The sequence below is a fragment of the Natator depressus genome, chromosome 3, assembly GCF_965152275.1.
Source record: "Natator depressus isolate rNatDep1 chromosome 3, rNatDep2.hap1, whole genome shotgun sequence".
Taxonomy (NCBI): Eukaryota; Metazoa; Chordata; order Testudines; family Cheloniidae; genus Natator; species Natator depressus.
In genome coordinates, this window is record NC_134236.1 from 189837811 (window position 1) to 189858851 (window position 21041).

Here is a 21041-nt window from a genome sequence, read left to right on the forward strand (position 1 = left end):
CCTGCATAGTTTTTACAACAAATGGGGTCCAATATGATGAGTTTAAAGACACTGATTAAAATACCTTTGCGTCCAGGAGTTGATATAAGCAAATATCTTGAGTGCATGTTCCTTTCGGAGCTGCAATCCATCACCACCTTCAATGTCAGATACTGAAGAAAAAGAGTAAGTTGTTAATGGCATATGTAATATTTAATGTGACTTTTAACTGCTACATTAAACATAAAATATCAAACATAAATTTTGTTCCGAAAGGACCAAATTAGAAAAATTAGACTCAGAACAGGAACTGCATTGCTAGCCAGAATACAGTAACATAATATTACAGATGTTTTTCCAGCACAAAACTCTTAGATCACCACACTTACCTTCATAGATCCAGTAACCTCCTCAACTCCAAGAAATCTGTTATCTACAGCCAGGCACTCAGATACCACAGAATATGCTCTGAAGAGAAAGTCCAGGATATACACCTTACATGTTCAAAAACAGCCTTTACCAAATTAGGACGCTCCATCAGAGAAGTAGATCACACCATGGAATGGGCCACCCAAATATCCCAAGAGAACCTGCCTCAATCCAGAAATAAAACCCTCTCCTGCCAAACACCCCTAGTTGTCACCTATCACCCCATACTGGAATCTGTACTGGGTATCATCAGACAACTACAACCCACACTCAGTGCGGCCCCATCCTGAAATAACTCTTTCTTGAACTCCCTCTTCTGGCTTTCAAACACTCCCCAAGTCTCCAAGCTCATCAGAAGCAAGCTCCCCTCAGACCAGGACACACCAGCTCAAAGCAGCACCAGACCCTGCCAGAACAACAGATGCAAAACCTGCAGACATATCTCCACTGTTACAATGATCCACACCCCCCAAAACACACCTTTTAAAATCCATGGGTCTTACACTTGCCTTTCACATGTGGTGTTCCTCATACATTGCACTAAATGCCCCAATAACAACTACGTGGGTGAAACCAGATAATCACTAAACTCTCAAATGAACTCTCACAGGAAAATGATAAAAAGACAAAAACACACTGGCTTTGTCTACACTGCCAATTGAATGACAAAACTTTTGTTGTTCACAGGTGTTTAAAGAAACACAGACACACACCCCTGCCGAAAGACAAAAGTTTTGCCGTGGCAAGTGGCAGTGTAAACAGCTCGTTGTCAGCAGGAGCGCTCTCCTGTCGACAATGCGAACACTGCTCTTACAGGGTGGAAGTATTTAGTCCGCAAAAGTGCCGACAAACAGCATTTACGCTGCCCGACTTTTAACGACAGACGTGTCAACATGGCTGTGCCGCTGAGAGCTGTGTAGTGTAAACAAAGCCACTATCACGAACACTTCTTGCAAAGCAATCATTCCATATCTGACCTATCAGTCCTCATCCTCAAAGGAAACCTGCACAACACTTTCAAAAGACGAGCCTGGGAGTATAAATTCAGAACTTTGCTAGACACTAAAAATCATGGTCTTAATAAAGACACTGGATTTATGGCTTATTACAACAATCTGTAATCCACTAACTCCCATTTTTGTCCTATGACTACAGGGGTGTTAATGAGCCACTTCACCTTGAATGGTTCCTTAGAATGGTTCCTTAGAATATGTGCTAACTACTTATGCTAAACTATCTGTTCAATCGTGTATTTAGCTGTGACACTTTAAGGCAGGTGTGGCCAATCTGAGCCTGAGAAGGAGCCAGAATTTACCAATGTACGTTGCCAAAGAGCCATAGTAATATGTCAGCAGCCCCCCATCAGCTCCCCCCGACCCCGCCACTCCCAGCTCCTCCCGCCTCCCACCCTCCCTCCCAGCTCCCCCCAGCCCCACCAATCAGTGCCTTCTCCGCCCTGCCCCGTACCTCCCGAGTACCTCCAGATCGTGCAGGAGGCTCTGGGGGAGGAGAGGGGAGGAGCGAGGGCATGGCAGGCTCAGGGAAGGGGGCGGGAAGGGGTGGAGTGGGGGCAGGGCCTGTGGCAGAGCCAGGGGTTGAGCAGTGAGCACTAGGGTGACCAGATGTCCCAATTTTATAGGGACAGTCCCAATTTTGGGGTCTTTTTCTTATATAGGCTCCTATTACCCCCCACCCCCGTCCTGATTTCTCACACTTGTCGTCTGGTCACCCTAATGAGCACCCCCCGGCACATTGGAAAGTTGGCGCCTGTAGCTCCAGCCCGAGTTGGTGCCTATACAAGGAGCCGCATATTAACTTCTGAAGAGCCGCATGTGGCTCCAGAGCCACAGGTTGGCACCCCTACTCTAAGGCCTTGTCTACACTGGCAAGTTTCTGCACAGTAAAGCAGCTTTCTCTGCTGTAACTCCCGAGGTGTACACAATGCCAAGCCACTATGGCCCCATCTACACTGGTAAGTTTGCGCGCAGTAAAGCAGCTTTGAGCGCTGTAACTCCCAAGGTGTACACACTGCCAAGCCACTTCGTGCGCAGATGCAGCGCTCTTAAAAAACCACCTCGACAAGAGGCGTAGAACTTTCTGCGCCAGGGCTACAGCGCTGAGGTGCCAGTGTAGACACACCGTGGTGATTACAGCGCTGCGACTGGCCTCCAGGAGGTGTCCCACAATGCCTGTTCTCACCTCTCTGGCCATCAGTTTGAACTCTACTGCCCTGCCCACAGGTGGCCAACCGTCAGCCGCACCCCGTACATTCCTTTGCAAATTTGGAAGTCCCCTTCCTGTTTGCTAGGTGATGCATGCAATGATCTCAGTGCATCTTTCCAAGTGGCCATGCCTGCTCCACGCACCAGGCAATCTCCCGCTTGGAGCAATGCCGAGCTGCTGGACCTCATCGGCATTTGGGGAGAGGAGGCAGTGCAATCATAGCTGTGCTCCAGCCATCGGAATTATGATACCTATGGACAGATTTCTAGATGCATGATAGAAAAGGGCCATGACCAGGACACATTGCAGTGCAGGGTTAAAGTGAAGGAGCTGCGGAATGCCTACCACAAGGCACGGGAGGCAAACCTCTGCTCCGGTGCTGCACCCACGAGCTGCCGGTTCTACAAACTGCTGGACGCGATACTCGGTGGTGACCCCACCTCCACTGCGAAGTCCCCTGTGGATACTTCATTGGCTCACGTGCCAGTCGAGAGTGGACCAAGCCAGGAGGAGGCAATCTTGGATGAAGATGGGGAGGGGGAACCAGAGGCAGAGGATGACTCGGAGGCCAGAGATGCATGCAGTCAGTAGCTCTTTTCTACCCCAGAGGAGCCTAGCCAGTCACAGCAGTCGGATCTTGGCGAAGAGCAAACAGGAGAGGAGGCCCCGCTAAGTGGATCTGATTTGGGGAATTGCTGAAGCGAGTTGTTGGGAGCAGGAGGGTTGCAAAAAGCAGACTTGTCTGCCACCTCATGCCTTGTTTGAGCGGCGGAACTGGCTGTTGATACACTCCCTCACTTCACGGGAATCTCCCTCAGAGATCTCCAGGAAACTCGTGGAGATACTGCACAATCCGCTCCCACAGGTTCCTCGGCAGAGCTGCTTTGTTTCTTGCCCCATTAATGGTAAATTTCCCATGCCACTGTGCCATCACAGGGGGTGGGGGGAGAGATCATTGCTGCACACAGGCTAGCCGCATAGGGCCCAGAGCGGAAGCCACAGGCTTGGAGAAGACCCTCCCTTGATTCCCTGCTCACCCTCAGCAGCAAGATATCTTCCATAATGATCACCACCTGTGGTAAGTGTTGGGACAGGAATGATTATCAGACCCCCCCTACAGTGCTGGCTCTCTCCAAGTGCCCAAGAACCACATGCCCAGTGTACAGCAGGGTCCGGGAACAGTGATTTACCCTGCGGCTACTCATCATTTTGCAGGTCTTGTGGTTTGTGTGCGTTTGCCTGGGGTCAGCCAGTTAGTGACAGGTGTGTGAGTACTGGCTGTGTTTTAAAGCACTGAAACAGTGTTGTCTGTGTTGCAAACAATACTGTTTCTGTAAAATGTTGCATTTAAACTTCACAGAGATGATCTTGGGAGCACAGCCTCCCTCTTTGTTATCGGCGGCAGAATGGTTGCGAAGAATTAGGAAGCGGTCAAGAAGAACTAAGGAGGACTTTATGCGTGACGTTACAATGCACTCCGCCGCTGAGTGGTGGGACAGCAAGAAGAGGGAACAAAAGGAGAACGCAGCACACCAGAAAGAAACCACGGAGTGGCTCTTAACAGTTATGGAGCACCAAGTGGACACGCTCCAGGCGATACGAGCTCTTCAAACCGAGCAACTCCACACCTGCCCTCCCCTGCAGCTGCTGTCGCAAAATTCTTTCCGATGCGCCTCCCCACACACACACACCGCCAACACACTCTTATCAACCTCCTGGTTCCACTCTCTACCCACAGTATTCCACTCCTCCCTCCTCACAGTCCAGCAATGTGGACTCCCAATACCCACTACACTCAAAACCCATGCATCTGCAGTTTGGCCCTGCTGAAGTACAGCACCCGCTGCATCGTACTCCAAAGGAGAAGGTTGGGTATGATCCCTGGACATACACAAATCTGTAGCCGTCCTGGGACCGCCCCCTCCTCTTGAGACCTTCCATTTCCCCATCACCCATCCCCCTCCCTGCCGATGAATTTTTTCGTTTGACTTTCTCCTCTGGTTGTTGGCTTTCAATAAAAGAATTGTGTTTGTTTGAAAGCAATCTTTATTCTATTAAGTGAAAGCAAAAAAAGAGCACTGCAAAGCAACATACAATTATGTTAAGGCCCCTTCTTGCATGATGTGCACCAATCACCTCCTAGCATTACAAGCACCTCAATCCCGAGCATAGCAACTAATATTAGTGGCTTTCAGCTTCTAATTGCTGCCTCAAAGCATCCCTGACCCTGATGGCCCCACGCTGTGCCCCTCTAATAGCCCTGGTCTCCAGCTGTTCAAACTCAGCCTCCAGGCGCTGAGCCTCTGCGGTCCAGCCCTGAGTGAAGCTTTCACCCTTCCCCTCACAAATATTATGGAGCGTACAGCACGTGGCTATAAGCATAGGAATATTGTCATCGGCCATGTCCAGCTTCCCATACAGGCATCACCAGCGGGCTTTTAAATGGCCAAATGCATACTCCACAGTCATTCTGCATTTGCTCAGCCTGTTGTTCAACTGCTCCTTGCTGCTGGCAAGGTGCTCCATGTATAGCTGCATAAGCCACGGAATTAAGGGGTAAGCAGGCTCTCCCAGGATCACAATGGGCATTTCTGACTTCCCCTAAGGTGATCTTCTGGTCCGGGAAGAAAGTCCCTGCTTGCAGCTTCCTGAACTGGCCAGTGTTCCAAAAGATGCGTGCATCGTGCACCTTTCCGGACCAGCCTCCGTTAATGTCCGTGAAACGCCCATGGTGATCCACAAGCGCCTGGAGAACCATTGAGAAATACCCCTTCCAATTAATGTACTAGGTGGTCTGGTGACAGAATTGGAATATACGTGCCATCAATCGCCCCTTCGCAATTAGGGCAGCTGATTTGTGCAAAGCCATCCACAATCTCATGCACGTTGTCCAGAGTCACGTTCTTTCGGAGCAGGATGTGATTAATGGCGCTGCACACTTCCGTCAACACGACTCCAGCGGTCGACTTTCCCACTCCGAACTGGTTAGCGACCTATCAGTAGCAGTCTGGAGTAGCCAGCTTCCACACTGCAATCACCACACGCTTCTCCAACAACAGGGCAGCTCTCATTCTCCTGTCCTTGTGCCACAGGGCTAGGGCAAGCTCATCACACAGTCCCATGAATGTGGCTTTCCTCATCCAAAAGTTCTGCAGCCACTGCTTGTCATCCCAGACATGCATGATGATGTGATCCCACCACTAAGTTCCCGTTTCCCGAGCCCAAAAGCAGAGTTTCATTGTGGTCAGCATCTCCGTGAATGCCAAAAGCAATCTCGTGTCGGAGCTACTATGCGTGGCGAGATCGATGTCAAACTGCTCTTGCCTTTGTAGTTTAAGGAATAACCCCACTACCACTTCCGCTGTGTTAGTGAGAGCGACCAGCATATTGGTCAATAGTGCGGGATCCATTCGTGCAGACCGAAGACGCAGAGCACGCAGTACACAAAACCATTGAAAGATGGTGCCAAATGCGGACGGAAGCACAGGGATTGCTAGGATGCGAAGCAGTGCATCACAGGGCACTGAGACAGGACCCAGGATGCCCTGCGACCCCCTCCGCCTTCCCACAACTCTTAGCGGCAGAAGAGGAAGAGATGTTCTGTGGGATAGCTGCCCAGAGTGCACCACTCCGAATACCACTGCAAGTGCCACAAGTGTGAACACGCTATTGCGCAGGCAGCTGACAGTGTGAACACACAACAGCAGTTTCCCTTCAGTGCTCTCTGAGCGGAGCTGTAACTGCCAGCACTGTAACTCTGCCAGTGTAGACATACCCTAAGAGTCTGTCTATCTTACAGCTCTGCAGGAACAGCGTATCAGAAGTGTGGTGAAGATGCTCTACAGAAGAAGCTCTCCCACGAACACAGCGCTGTGCACATGAGCACTTATGCCGGTGTAACTTACGTCACTCAGGAAGATGGTTTAGTCATACCCCTGAGCAACATAAGTTTTGCCTCCCGACAGTGTAGTGCAGACACAGCCTTAGTGCTATAGAAGAGTTCTGTGTAGCTTGAAAGCTTGTCTCTCCCTCTCACCAACAGAAGTTGGTCCAATAACAGATATTACCTCCCCTACCTTTTAGTCTACTATCCTCTGCCAAAATTCGGCTAATGCCAGGTATTTCAAGCAGAATGTAAAATCTCTAAAAATCATGTAATTAAAATGTACCTGATCCCTATGGTGTCTAGGCACCCAATTGTGCAACAGCATATTGTGGTTGGAAAGTTTGTGTGCTCCTAGCTAGCAAAAATCTTAAACAGAAGGATGAGGATTCTTATGAGTGTAACTGAAAATGCTAAGCAAGCTTTTCAAACTAGCTACTAGAGTAAGGCTTTTAAAACCATATAATGAAGCACATATATAAGTGGCCTGATTTTCAAGAGCGTTAAGCGCCAACTATCTCTCATCAACTTCAGCAGGAGTTATCGGGTGCTCAGCACTTTTAAAATGAGTGCTCTTCAACAATTTCACTGAGCAGCACACTTGAGCTTGAAGAATCTGATATACTGTCCGAAATTTTTGAGATAACCATGCATCCTATCTTTCTACTTAACAATTCTTGACAGTGTTTACATTTCACTTTAGATGTTATCTATTTTTGTTATTTCTGTTTGTTTCTGACCATTTCCTTCAACTTTAGACCAGTTAAGTCAGAAATTCCTACACTGATGTTTACCAGTGATTAATCATCCATTTGTAGTATTTATCACATTTACTAGAGCTAGAATCTGAAACTACCTAGTGAATTCAACACAGAGAAGAATTAAAAATAAGATGAGCTAGCCAGTTTTCTATCAAACCATATCAGATGTCCTGCCCAGATCCCAGAAGTGTATAGATTCTGGCAAGCCAAACTCCAATAACAGTACTCAATTCTACCTACTCCACTCTCTTCAATATCAAGTCACAGATGATTCTACCCACTAGTTCCATCCCTTTCTCCTGCCAACAATAACTAACTATTCTTATTCCCCTTTAGGCTTCTAGATCATTCTAAAATTTTCTTATTGCTTTTCAACCAGCACAAAATAGAATCTTGACATTCTGAACACTTCCTTTATAATTTTAAAAATAACATTTTCATTCGCTGATTACATAGTGGAAACACTGGTCTCTAATTTGAAACAACTTGAAAATATAGACACTTCAGACACTCAGAAGTTGGGAGGAAAAAAAACAAAGTAGGTTTAGGAATCTAAAGTGCCTTCCAAAACCTGAGAGACACAAGGTGGGGAAAATGCTGTCAGAAGTCTTAAAAGGCAACACTCAGATTCGGAAAATACAGAACCCGAACCACCAAAAAAGAAAATCAACCTTCGGTTGGTGGCATCTGACTCAGATGATGAAAATATATGTGCATTGGTCCTCACTGCTTCGGATCATTATCAAGCAGAATCTGTCATCAGCATGGAAGCATGTCCTCGAGAATGATGGCCAAAGCACAAAGGAACATACAAATATTTAGCGTATCTGGCACGTAAATACCTTGCAATGCTAGCTAAAATAGTGAACACCTGTTTTCACTTTCAGGTGACATTGTAAATAAGAATTGGGCAGTATCTCCCATAAATGTAAACAAACTTGTGTCTCTCAGCAATTGGCTGAACAAGAAGTAGGACTGACTGGACTTGTAGGCTCTAAAGTTTTACACTGTTTTGGTTTTGAGTGCAATTATGTGTAAAAAAAAAGTTTACCTTTGTAAATTGCACTTTCACAATAGAGATTGCACTCCAGTACTTATATGAGGTGAACTGAAAAATACTATTTCATTTATCTTTTTCACAGTGCAAATATTTGTAATCATAAATAATATAAAGTGAGCACTGTACACTTTGTATTGTATGTTGTAACTGAAATTAATATATTTGAAAAAAGTAGAAAAACATCCAAATATATAATAAATTTAAATTGGTATTATATTATTATTTAACAGTGCTATTAATACTGTGATTAATCGTAACTAATTTTTTATCTCGTGAATTTGTTTTGCATTAATCACTTGAGTTAACTGCAATTAATTGACAGCCCTAAGAAAAACCTAATAAAACTCACTGATCTGAGGGGTCTTCCCCCCTGGGTGTGGGGGGTAAGGGTTTTTTCTGGCTCCAATCTCATTTTTTCTGGCTTCCAATCTCATCTTGAATTCCTTCACAGTTTTGCAAGCCCCAGTATAGACTACTGCCACTACACAATTCTAAAAATTAAAAATTCCAGTGTAAAAACCTTTTAACTTGGAAGTAAGGTTAAGAAACATATCACTTCAGAGAACAATCATTAAGAGAATACAGAAGTTTCCTTTAAAATAAATACACTACACACACAGAAATTACAGTGCCCATAAATGTGATGTATCAGAAGAGACACCAACAACTATAAAAAAAATGAGACAAGTGTAATTTTTTTTATATCTCGTATGAGCAACAACTAAGATTACAATAAATGAAAAAGGGAAAAAATAGGGGTTTTTTTCAGTTTGATTTATATATTTGACAACACAACACAAAGTCAGTTTCTTTGTTTTCCCACTGGTTTGTGTGGGTTTTAGACATAGCCACTTTGGAACGAAATTCTTTACAAAATAAAAGTGATTGTAAAGCCAAAAAAAAACCTGACTCAATTTCAAGTTCACCGTTTAAAAATAAACCAGGAAATTAGGGAAAAGTCCCCTAATTCTGTCCACTTATCACCTTCCTAAACATAACCAGAAACATATAACAACATGATTCTCAAAGAATACTGGTTTATTACTGTTAGTAAAGTTTTTGTTATGTTTTAGTTCTGCACACTGCTACATCAGAGATACATCTGCGTTTGCATTTTACAACACAAACTCCCATGATACTTGGTTTCTTTAAGACCACGCCAGAGCACTGCAGAATCCAAGAACCTTGCCACAGACGTTAAGTCAAGTTTGCCACGTAATACACAGGGTCTTGACTACAGAACACTTACCACATTCCACGTACGAGCAAAATGCTACCATATTTAAAGATATCTTAGGCCAGGTCTGCACTGCAAACATACATTGGTATACCAAAGTCACTCAGGCGTGTGAAAAATCCACACCCCTGAGCGATGCAGTTATACTGACCTAACCTCCAGCGTACACAGAACTATGACAACAGGAGGGCTTTTCCTGTCAACATAATGACCACCTCTCATGGAGGTGGATTAACTACACCATCAGGAGAAGCTCTCCTGTTAACATAGCAGCGGCTTCACTGAAGCACTACAGTGGCAGAGCTACACTGGGGCAGCTGTGCCACTGCAGCTTTTTAAGTGCAGACATGCCCTTAAACAGCTTAAACAACTGCTTTAAAAGCTTCCAGAAAGGGTTCAGAATTTTGGAAATTTAGTTGTATACAATCTACCTGAAATGAAAAATAGGAGTTTAACTGTATATTTGTATGCTTTCCATTTTTATTTTTAAAGGAAACTACAATGTTCTCTTAAGCTTTGTTTTTCTCTGAATTTTAACTCCAGGTAATCAGACGTTTGGTTTGTTTGTTGGTTTTTATTTGATTGATTGTTTTTAAACTGGCCTGGAAATCCTCCTCCTAAAATCAGCATGTTTCACTTCCTCAGGATGAATGCAAGATAATGGAAAAGATGCTTACCAAAACATTTTTAAAAGATTATCAAAGAACAAATTGGGTTTATAAAAATAAGATTTGGAGCCAGTACCATGAGAACATCAATTCAACCCTGGGGGTATTTTCAATCTGCACATAATTTTATCTCTTGATGCCTACAAAGCATTTGACAGTGTTGAATGGAAGAAATAGTTCTATACACATGCCATAGTTTGTTTTGAGAGGTGTACTATTAAATTATTAACATCTAGACTTTTATTTCAGCCTAGACAAGTTTATTTTGGTCAGCATCTATAAAAAATATTGCAACTTACTGTGTAAGAAGTTCAGAGTTAAGGAGGTAGTATTGAACTTTATGTAGATTTATACACTTGTGTACACTAAGAATCCTTCCTTTTCTCTCCTCTAATTAAAACTGTACTACAGAAGTTTGGCAAGATGTTCCATAAAATTATACCAATTTTGAATGTGCATGGATGAATAAGCGTTTGTAATATCTGGAATCACCATCCCAAGAGATGAAAGAGATTTAATCACCTGTTATGGACAAACTAAACATAGGAACTGCCCATCAAGTCCAGAATCCAGTTTCTAGTGATGGCCAGTAACAGCTGCTTCAGAGGATAGTGCTAGAAATTCATGAGAATACCTAACTTCCAGCACCTCTTTCTCCAAATTACCCCCCCAAAAAAGTACTTAAGGATACAATGTGTGGTCTTTTAGTATACAGTGACAATGTAGGGTTTTTGTGTATGATTTTTCATTTTTATTTTCATTCCATAAGATTTTTTTGAAAGTGCTGTTGCCTCGGAAGGTTGAGAATGGGAACAGACAATGAATGGGGAAAGGAGAGAGAGAGAGACAGGAAGGAACTGAGCGTACTGAAGGCAAATTGAGTGGGGGAAGGCGAGAGTGACGATAGAGGAGCTCTGAAAGAAGGGTGAAGGTGTTAATTAGGGAACCAGGACAGAGAGGTGCCCTTACATTCCTAGTCTGGGACCATTTGGGAGAGAAAGAAACTGTGGGAGGCCACACAGGGAGAGCTGGATGTGGAACAGGGGGATTCCTGGAGGAGGTGTTGCTGGGAGATCAGGGAGTGAAAAGAGCAGGTACTAAAGGTTACTGGGGAAGGTGCTGCATGCTGCTGAGGGAAGGAAGGGGGAGGTGTCAGGATTGGAGGCTGCAGGGGGCCAGGTAGGAGCTTGAAGCATTGGAGTAGGAGTGCTGAGACACAAATAGCTGTCTTGAGCTATTTATAGCTCAGCCAGCACACAGAGGGAGCAATGGGAGCATATTTCTTCTTTCATATGCATCACAAGTCAGTATCTAGACTGTTCAGCCATCTAACTGCTGCATCATCCAGGGTAGCAAGGTGTTGTAGTCCACCTTCCAATCTTCTAATTGTGCACTTCATCCCCACTGTCTGCATTGCTGCCTCACAGTCACACTATCAAGACTGGGCTAAGCCAATTTCTGCATTATGACAGTCACTCTGGCAGTTCCAGTCAACGGTCTATTAATCTTAGCCCAGGATCTGCATCCCAGGTTTCAAACACGTGAATATAAATTATGGCTTTTGAAATTCTTCAGCATGTCTGTCTAGCTATCCCACGGTTGTTTCAACTCCGTGAAGACATAGCTGACAGCCCTGATATGCCGACATGCCTATAGCCTTCTTGTAAGATGCCCCAGGAGTAGCATAAAGTGAAACACAAGTAAACAAAACGCTGAACACAGGCAGGGAGGGTACTGTGGAGATGGCACTTCCCCACTCCCGCCCATGACAGGCCTGACACTACCACCTACATGTGTGGGGCTAAAGACTACCAGCAGACAAGTACAGCAGCATCTGAACTTTGCAGCCTATACAAGGATCCCATTGATACAAAGCTGTGACAAAGAGGAGAGTGAGGACTGGTGTTTCAGACCCAAAGCCTGGGAGGCAATGCAGTGTTCTGTTTCCATAACAGACAGATGAATGAGGACTCTAAGCCCTGGTCTACACTAGGACTTTAGGTCGAATTTAGCAGCATTAAATCGATGTAAACCTGCACCCGTCCACACGATGAAGCCCTTTATTTCGACTTAAAGGGCTCTTAAAATCGATTTCCTTACTCCACCCCTGACAAGCGGATTAGCGCTTAAATCGGCCTTGCCGGGTCGAATTTGGGGTACTGTGGACACAATTCGACGGTATTGGCCTCCGGGAGCTATCCCAGAGTGCTCCATTTTGACCGCTCTGGACAGCACTCTCAACTCAGATGCACTGGCCAGGTAGACAGGAAAAGAACCGCGAACTTTTGAATCTCATTTCCTGTTTGGCCAGCGTGGCAAGCTGCAGGTGACCATGCAGAGCTCATCAGCAGAGGTGACCATGATGGAGTCTCAGAATCGCAAAAGAGCTCCAGCATGGACCGAACGGGAGGTACGGGATCTGATCGCTGTATGGGGAGAGGAATCCGTGCTATCTGAACTCCGTTCCAGTTTTCGAAATGCAAAAACCTTTGTCAAGATCTCCCAGGGCATGAAGGACAGAGGCCATAACAGGGACCCGAAGCAGTGCCGCGTGAAACTGAAGGAGCTGAGGCAAGCCTACCAGAAAACCAGAGAGGCGAACGGCCGCTCCGGGTCAGAGCCCCAAACATGCCGCTTCTATGATGAGCTGCATGCCATTTTAGGGGGTTCAGCCACCACTACCCCAGCCGTGTTGTTTGACTCCTTCAATGGAGATGGAGGCAATACGGAAGCAGGTTTTGGGGACGAAGAAGATGATGATGAGGAGGAGGTTGTAGATAGCTCACAGCAAGCAAGCGGAGAAACCGGTTTTCCCGACAGCCAGGAACTGTTTCTCACCCTGGACCTGGAGCCAGTACCCCCTGAACCCACCCAAGGCTGCCTCCTGGACCCAGCAGGCGGAGAAGGGACCTCCGGTGAGTGTACCTTTTAAAATACTATACATGGTTTAAAAGCAAGCATGTGAAAGGATTACTCTGCCCTGGCATTCGCGGCTCTCCTGGATATACTCCCAAAGCCTTTGCAAAAGGTTTCTGGGGAGGGCAGACTTATTGCGTCCTTCATGGTAGGACACTATACCACTCCAGGCCAGTAACACGTACTCGGGAATCATTGTACAACAAAGCATTGCAGTGTATGTTTGCTGGCGTTCAAGCAACATCCGTTCATGTGTTATCCTCAGGAGAGTGAGATATAATCCATGGTCACCTGGTTGAAATAGGGTGCTTTTCTTCAGGGGACACTCAGAGGAGCCCATTCCTGCTGGGCTGTTTGCCTGCGGCTGAACAGAAATGTTCCCCGCTGTTAGCCACAGGGAGGGGGGAGGGTTGAGGGGGTAGCCACGCGGTGGGGGGAGGCAAAATGCGACCTTGTAACGAAAGCACATGTGCTATGTATGTAATGTTAACAGCAAGGTTTACCCTGAAAGAGTGTAGCCAGTGTTTTATAAAATGTGTCTTTTTAAATACCGCTGTCCCTTTTCTTTTCTCCACCAGCTGCATGTGTTTCAATGATCACAGGATCTTCTCCTTCCCAGAGGCTAGTGAAGATTAGAAAGAAAAAAAAACGCACTCGAGATGAAATGTTCTCCGAGCTCATGCTGTCCTCCCACACTGACAGAGCACAGACGAATGCGTGGAGGCAAATAATGTCAGACTGCAGGAAAGCACAAAATGACCAGGAGGAGAGGTGGCGGGCTGAAGAGAGTAAGTGGCGGGCTGAAGAGAGGGCTGAAGCTCGAATGTGGCGACAGCGTGATGAGAGGAGGCAGGATTCAATGCTGAGGCTGCTGGAGGACCAAACCAGTATGCTCCAGTGTATGGTTGAGCTGCAGCAAAGGCAGCTGGAGCACAGACTGCCACTACAGCCCCTGTGTAACCAACCACCCTCCTCCCCAAGTTCCATAGCCTCCACACCCAGACGCCCAAGAACGCGGTGGGGGGGCCACCGGCCAACCAGCCACTCCACCACAGAGGATTGCCCCAAAAAAAGAAGGCTGTCATTCAATAAATTTTAAAGTTGTAAACTTTTAAAGTGCTGTGTGGCATTTTCCTTCCCTCCTCCACCACCCCTCCTGGGCTACCTTGGTAGTCATCCCCCTATTTGTGTGATGAATGAATAAAGAATGCATGAATGTGAAGCAACAATGACTTTATTGCCTCTGCAAGAGGTGATCAAAGGGAGGAGGGGAGGGTGGTTAGCTTACAAGGAAGTAGAGTGAACCAAGGGGCGGGGGGTTTCATCAAGGAGAAACAAACAGAACTTTCACACCGTAGCCTGGCCAGTCATGAAACTGGTTTTCAAAGCCTCTCTGATGCGTACCGCACCCTCCTGTGCTCTTCTAACCGCCCTGGTGTCTGGCTGCACGTAACCAGCAGCCAGGCGATTTGCCTCAACCTCCCACCCCGCCATAAACGTCTCCCCCTTACTCTCACAGATATTGTGGAGCACACAGCAAGCAGTAATAACAGTGGGAATATTGGTTTCGCTGAGGTCTAACCGAGTCAGTAAACTGCGCCAGCGCGCCTTTAAACGTCCAAATGCACATTCTACCACCATTCTGCACTTGCTCAGCCTGTAGTTGAACAGCTCCTGACTGCTGTCCAGGCTGCCTGTGTACGGCTTCATGAGCCATGGCATTAAGGGGTAGGCTGGGTCCCCAAGGATACATATAGGCATTTCAACATCACCAACAGTTATTTTCTGGTCTGGGAATAAAGTCCCTTCTTGAAGCTTTTGAAACAGACCAGAGTTCCTGAAGATGCGAGCGTCATGTACCTTTCCCGGCCATCCCACGTTGATGTTGGTGAAACGTCCCTTGTGATCCACCAGAGCTTGCAGCACTATTGAAAAGTACCCCTTGCGGTTTATGTACTCGCCGGCTTGGTGCTCCGGTGCCAAGATAGGGATATGGGTTCCGTCTATGGCCCCACCACAGTTAGGGAATCCCATTGCAGCAAAGCCATCCACTATGACCTGCACATTTCCCAAGGTCACTACCCTTGATATCAGCAGATCTTTGATTGCGTGGGCTACTTGCATCACAGCAGCCCCCACAGTAGATTTGCCCACTCCAAATTGATTCCCAACTGACCGGTAGCTGTCTGGCGTTGCAAGCTTCCACAGGGCTATCGCCACTCGCTTCTCAACTGTGAGGGCTGCTCTCATCTTGGTATTCATGCGCTTCAGGGCAGGGGAAAGCAAGTCACAAAGTTCCATGAAAGTGCCCTTACGCATGCGAAAGTTTCGCAGCCACTGGGAATCGTCCCAGACCTGCAACACTATGCGGTCCCACCAGTCTGTGCTGGTTTCCCGAGCCCAGAATCGGCGTTCCATAGCATGAACCTGCCCCATTAGCACCATTATGCATGCATTGGCAGGGCCCATGCTTTCAGAGAAATCTGTGTCCATGTCCTGATCACTCACGTGACCGCGCTGACGTCGCCTCCTCGCCCGGTAGCGCTTTGCCAGGTTCTGGTGCTGCATATACTGCTGGATAATGCGTGTGGTGTTTAATGTGCTCCTAATTGCCAAAGTGAGCTGAGCGGACTCCATGCTTGCCTTGGTATGGCGTCCGCACAGAAAAAAGGCGCGGAATGATTGTCTGCCGTTGCTCTGACGGAGGGAGGGGCGACTGACGACACGGCTTACAGGGTTGGCTTCAGGAGGCTAAAATCCACAAAGGGGGTGGCTTTACATCAAGGAGTAGTTCAGGCAGGACTTCACGGAGGGTTCCAATAAGAAATGGTGCACCTAAGTTATTGTTCTTATTGGAACAAGGAGGTTAGCCTGGCCTCTGATTGATACATGGCTAGATCTACCTCGCTGCACCTTCTCTGTGAGTGACTGCAGTGTGACCTAGAGGAATGATTCCCCTAGACAGGGGAGGAGGCAAATGAGTACAAACAAATCTGGTCTATTTCTTGTTTTGATCCACTCCATCTATCTTTTACATCTTTGGCTGGCAGCAGATGGTGCAGAAGGACATATTGCCTGCCTGCTCACCATAAGACGGTTCAATAGGACTGACTGCCGGACTAAAAAAAATGACCTGGTCAAGTCACTAAAAATTTAGTCCCTGCGCCCATGTCTGCCCAGGCGCTCCTGATCACACAGGCGACCAGGAGTACCTCGGACATGACGAGGACGGCTACCAGTCGTATTGTACCGTCTGCTGCCACAAGGCAATGGGTTGCTGCTACTGTGTAGCAATGCCGTGCCACGTCTGCCAGCACCCAGGAGACATACGGTGACGGTTACCTGAGCGGGCTCCATGCTTGCGGTGGTATGGCGTCCGCACAGGTAACTCAGGAAAAAAGGCGCTAAACAATTGTCTGTCCTTGCTTTCACGGAGGGAGGGAGGGAAGGGGGGGACTGACGATATGTACCCAGAACCACCCGCGACAATGTTTCAGCCCCATCAGGCATTGGGATCTCAACCCAGAATTCCAATGGGCAGCGGAGACTGCGGGAACTGTGGGATAGCTACCCACAGTGCAACGCTCCGGAAGTCGACTCTAGCCTCGGTACTGTGGAAGCACTCCGCCGAGTTAATGCACTTAATGCACTTCTGTGGGGACACACACACTCGAATATATAAAACCGATTTCTAAAAAACCGACTTCTATAAATTCGACCTTATTCCGTAGTGTAGACATACCCTAAGCTGTACAGTGCTCCCTCACACCATCAACTCATTTCAAACAGAACTGTAACATGCAACTTAAATAGAGAGGAAAGATGATGACTGGTTAAGCCACCTCTGTCGTCACTGTGACACTACTTAAGAATAACTTGAGCTGCTGAATGGGCCCCAAAGTTAAAAGCAAGTAAACAATTATTGGTTTCAGAGTAGCAGCCGTGTTAGTCTGTATTCGCAAAAAGAAAAGGAGTACCTGTGGCACCTTAGAGGCTAACCAATTTATCTGAGCATAAGCTTTCGTGAGCTACAGCTCACTTCATCGGATGCATAAAGATGAAGTGAGCTGTAGCTCACGAAAGCTTATGCTCAAATAAATTGGTTAGTCTCTAAGGTGACACAAGTACTCCTTTTCTTTAAACAATTATTGTTAATAACTGCTTGATATCAGTTTACTTTCTTCAAGTGTGCCTATTCCCAGAATATTCAAATGTGTTTCAACCTTCTAAAAAGTTTAATAGGTTAATAATATGCCATTGTTAGCTAGAGGGGCCCGAACAAACATAAGACTCAAAGGAAATGCTTTTTACATTTAAGACACCATTTTTACCCTGTTATATGTGAAAAATTAAATGCAATCTTAACTATGGCACCACAATCAGACCTCTCTATAATAACATGAATAGCTGATATACACTATAGTACTAAAAAAACCACTATGAGTTTCCATGTCAAGAAAAGGACATTTAAAAACCTGCAGGGTACTAAGAGACTGCAAAAGATGAGAAATTTAAATCAACTAGAAGAGGAGACTGTATAATTCCAAGTGTAAACAAATGAAGCTCAGATTATAAATACATTTTTAGCAAGAATTTCAGGGCTAAGAGAACAGACTGTAATTAGACCTCAAGGACAACCATCATGCAGGGTATCTTATATCTAAAGGTCACTCACCGCTAGGGTTGCCAACTTTCTATTGGCACAAAACGGAACACCATAGCCCCGCCCCTTCTCTGAGCCCCCCCTTCCCTGAGGCCCCGCCCCCACTCACTACAGTCTCACTCCCTCAGTGGCTCACTCTACCCTCCCCTCACTTTCACTGGGCTGGAGCAGGAGTGCGGGGGGGGTGAGGGCTCTAAATGGGGGTGCAGGCTCTGGAGTGGGCCAGAAATTAGGGGTTCAGGGTGCGGGAGGCAGCTCCAGGCTGGGGCAGGGAGTTTGGGTGTAGGAGGGGGTGAGGGTTCCCACTGGGGGTGTGGGATGAGGTGTTTGGGGTGCAGGAGGGGGCTCCAGGATGGGGGGTGGGGCCAAGGGATTCAGAATGCGGGAGGGGGCTGCAGGCTGAGGCAGGGGGTTGGTGTGTGGGAGGGGTGAGGGCTCTGGGCTGGGGCTGCTGGCTCTGGGGTGCAGGAGGGAGCTCCAGGCTGGGGCCGAGGGATTCGGAGTGCAGGAGAGGGCTGCGGGTTGAGGCAGGGGTGCAGGAGGAGGTGAGGGCTCTGGGGTGGGGCTGATGTGGGTTTCAGGGTGTGGGAGGGGGCTCTGCGCTGGGGCAGAGGGTTGAGGTGCAGGAGGGAGTGAGGGCTCTGGGCTGGGCCCGGGGATGAGGGGTTTCGAGTACAGAAAGGGGGCTCCGGGCTTGGGGGGACTCAGGGCTGGGGCAGGAGGTTGGGATGCAGAAGGGGGTACAGGCTCTGGGCTGGGGGTGGGGGATTTGGGGTGGGGCCAGGGATGAGGGGTTTGGGCTGCAGGAGAGGGCTCCGGGTTTGGGGGGGGCTCAGGGCTGGAGGGTTGGAGCACAGGCTTACCTTGGGCAGCTCCCAGTCTGCAGCACCACGGTGCTACCTGTCCTGGCTCCCTGCTGCACCCCGGAAGCAGCCAGCAGGTCTGGCTCCTAGGCAGAGGGGAGGAGGCAGAAGACTCCACGGCACGCACTGCTCTCACCCGCAAGCCCCCCCAGTTTCCACTGGCTGGGAACAAAGCCGGTGCTTGAGGCGGGGCAGCATGCGGAGCCCCGTGGCTCCCCCCACTAGGAGCTGGACCTGCTGTCCGCTTCCAGAGCGCAGCAGGGTGCCCCAGGACAGGTAGACTTTTAACGGCCCAATTGGCGGTGCCGCTAGGGTTCCTTTTCGACCAGGTGTTCCGGACAAAAACTGGAGACCTGGTCACTCTACTCACTACACAAGTGCAAAATCAAACTGTAGTTAAAAACATTCATTTAAAAAAATTATTATAAACCTAGAAGAAGGTAAACAATCACAAAATAGTCAAATAAACAAAACACAAATGTAGATATTAAAGAGACATTACAATTTTAAAGATGTTAAATTGTGATGACAGCAATTTTGAATATATGGAAGCTAGTGATTAAGCTATACCAATAGATTAATATTTATGCAGGGACAGAACCTACTTACCTACAAGATAGAAAACTGTAAAAAAAAATTGTGTCTTCCTTTTTATATACAGACTGAATAGAGAGAACTGAAAATTGTGAGCTATGTTAAAAAGCATAAAGGCAATAACATCGGCCTCAGAGCATACATATAATTGTGTTGTGCATACAGAATTATAGTCTTGTTCAAGCAGTGAACTGGACAGGCCTTCAGGCCGCACATGTTTTGTACGTATACACAAATTGAAAACTATTTATTTTAATTTGTTTTCTCTCTTTTGTTATTGATGGTAAACAAACACAAATGTAGGCACTGTGTTGGCAAAGATCTTTCTCTGGTATATAAGAAAGGCCTGAAAAGTTGAAAACTAAACTCTGCTTTTTTCCCTTCCTATTAAAAATATGAGACGTATTAAGGTTCTCTTCCCGTTTTTTGTTAGAGGAATTCTTAAATGTTTAAGACTTGGGCATTGGCAGCTATCTCAGCCCTCACAGGAGCAGAAGTATTAAATTCTAAAAGGACACTGTCAACTTCATGTTGTCAGTGTAAGTAGTTTCAGGTATTATATGTGCCCCCAAATCCTCCTGCAAACTTTTGTGATTTTACACTCAGATTTTCCTATCTACTTAAAAAAGTCTCACTCTTCCATGTTGCTGTGTGAACGATCCATGCAAATGACATGGGAAACAGATTATACACAAAGTATTGTCAAATATATATAAAAACTATAGTGAAAATATATTCTCTATTTCAAACTCAAATGTTATCGACACATGCTGAAGTATGGAAATGTACAGTGAATACACCCGAACTATAATTCTTCCCTGTAGTGACACAATGCAACAGTCATATGATTAACGCATTTCAGTATTTGTGGTCCCAAATGAGATTAAGCTGATTTTTAAAGTCATAGATTACCAGCCCTCAACCCCCATCACGTCACTAAAAAGAATCACAGAACTGGAAGGGACCTTGAGAGGTCATCCTGTCCAGTCCCCTGCACTCAAGGCAGGACTAAGTATTATCTAGACCATCCCTGACAGTTGTTTGTCCAACCTGCTCTTAAAAATCCCCAATGATGGAGATTCCACAACCTCCCTAGGCAATTTATTCCAGTGCTTAACCACTTTGACAGGAGGTTTTTCCTAATGTCCAACCTAAACTGCCCTTGCTGAAATTTGCTGAAATTTGGGGGTTGGACTAGATGACCTTCTGGGGTCCCTTCCAACCCTGATATTCTATGATTCTATGATTCTAAATTTAAGCCCACTGCTTCTTGTCCTATCCTCAGAGGTTAAGAACAATTTTTCTCCCTCCTCCTTGTAACAACCTTTTATGTACTTGAAAACTGTTATCACATCCCCTCAGTCTTCTCTTCTCCAGACTAATAAACCCAATTTTTTCAATCTTCCCTCATATGTCATGTTTTCTAGACCTTTAATCATTTTTGTTACTCTTCTCTGGACTTTCTCCAATTCGTCCACATCTTTCCTGAAATGTGGCACCCAGAACTGGACGCAATACTCCAGCTGAGGCCTAATCAGCGCAGAGTAGAGCGGAAGAATTACTTCTCATGTCTTCCTTACAATTCTCCTGCTAATACATCCTAGAATGATGTTTGCTTTTTTTGCAACAGCATTACACTGTTAACTCATATTTAGCTTGTGATCCACTATGATGTCCAGATCCCTTTCTGCAGTACTCCTAGGCAGTCATTTCCCATTTTGTATGTGTGCAACTGATTGTTCCTTCCTAAATGGAGTGCTTTGCA

General features: G+C 46.5%; 2 protein-coding genes across 3 annotated transcripts in view; one reads left to right on the forward strand and one right to left on the reverse strand.

Moving 5' to 3' along the window:
• Positions 1-21041, reverse strand: part of USP34 (ubiquitin specific peptidase 34) — a 275304-nt gene that overhangs the window by 241408 nt on the left and 12855 nt on the right. For both annotated transcript variants that reach the window (XM_074949535.1, XM_074949534.1), the window contains exon 2: positions 65-152. In XM_074949535.1, the coding sequence (XP_074805636.1) occupies positions 65-152 (88 nt within the window). The remainder of the gene's footprint in view (positions 1-64; positions 153-21041) is intronic.
• Positions 12740-14255, forward strand: LOC141983931 (uncharacterized). The gene is made up of 2 exons (XM_074946887.1): positions 12740-13155; positions 13735-14255. The coding sequence occupies exons 1-2, from the start codon at positions 12750-12752 to the stop codon at positions 14253-14255; spliced, it is 927 nt and encodes a 308-aa protein (XP_074802988.1). The 5' UTR covers positions 12740-12749.

Coding starts and splice junctions, on each gene's coding strand:
- LOC141983931 (XM_074946887.1), top strand. CDS start 12,750: ATGAAGGACAGAGGCCATAACAGGGACCCGAAGCAGTGCCGCGTGAAA. Junction 13,156..13,734: donor AGGCGGAGAAGGGACCTCCG/GTGAGTGTACCT, acceptor TTTCTCCACCAG/CTGCATGTGTTTCAATGATC.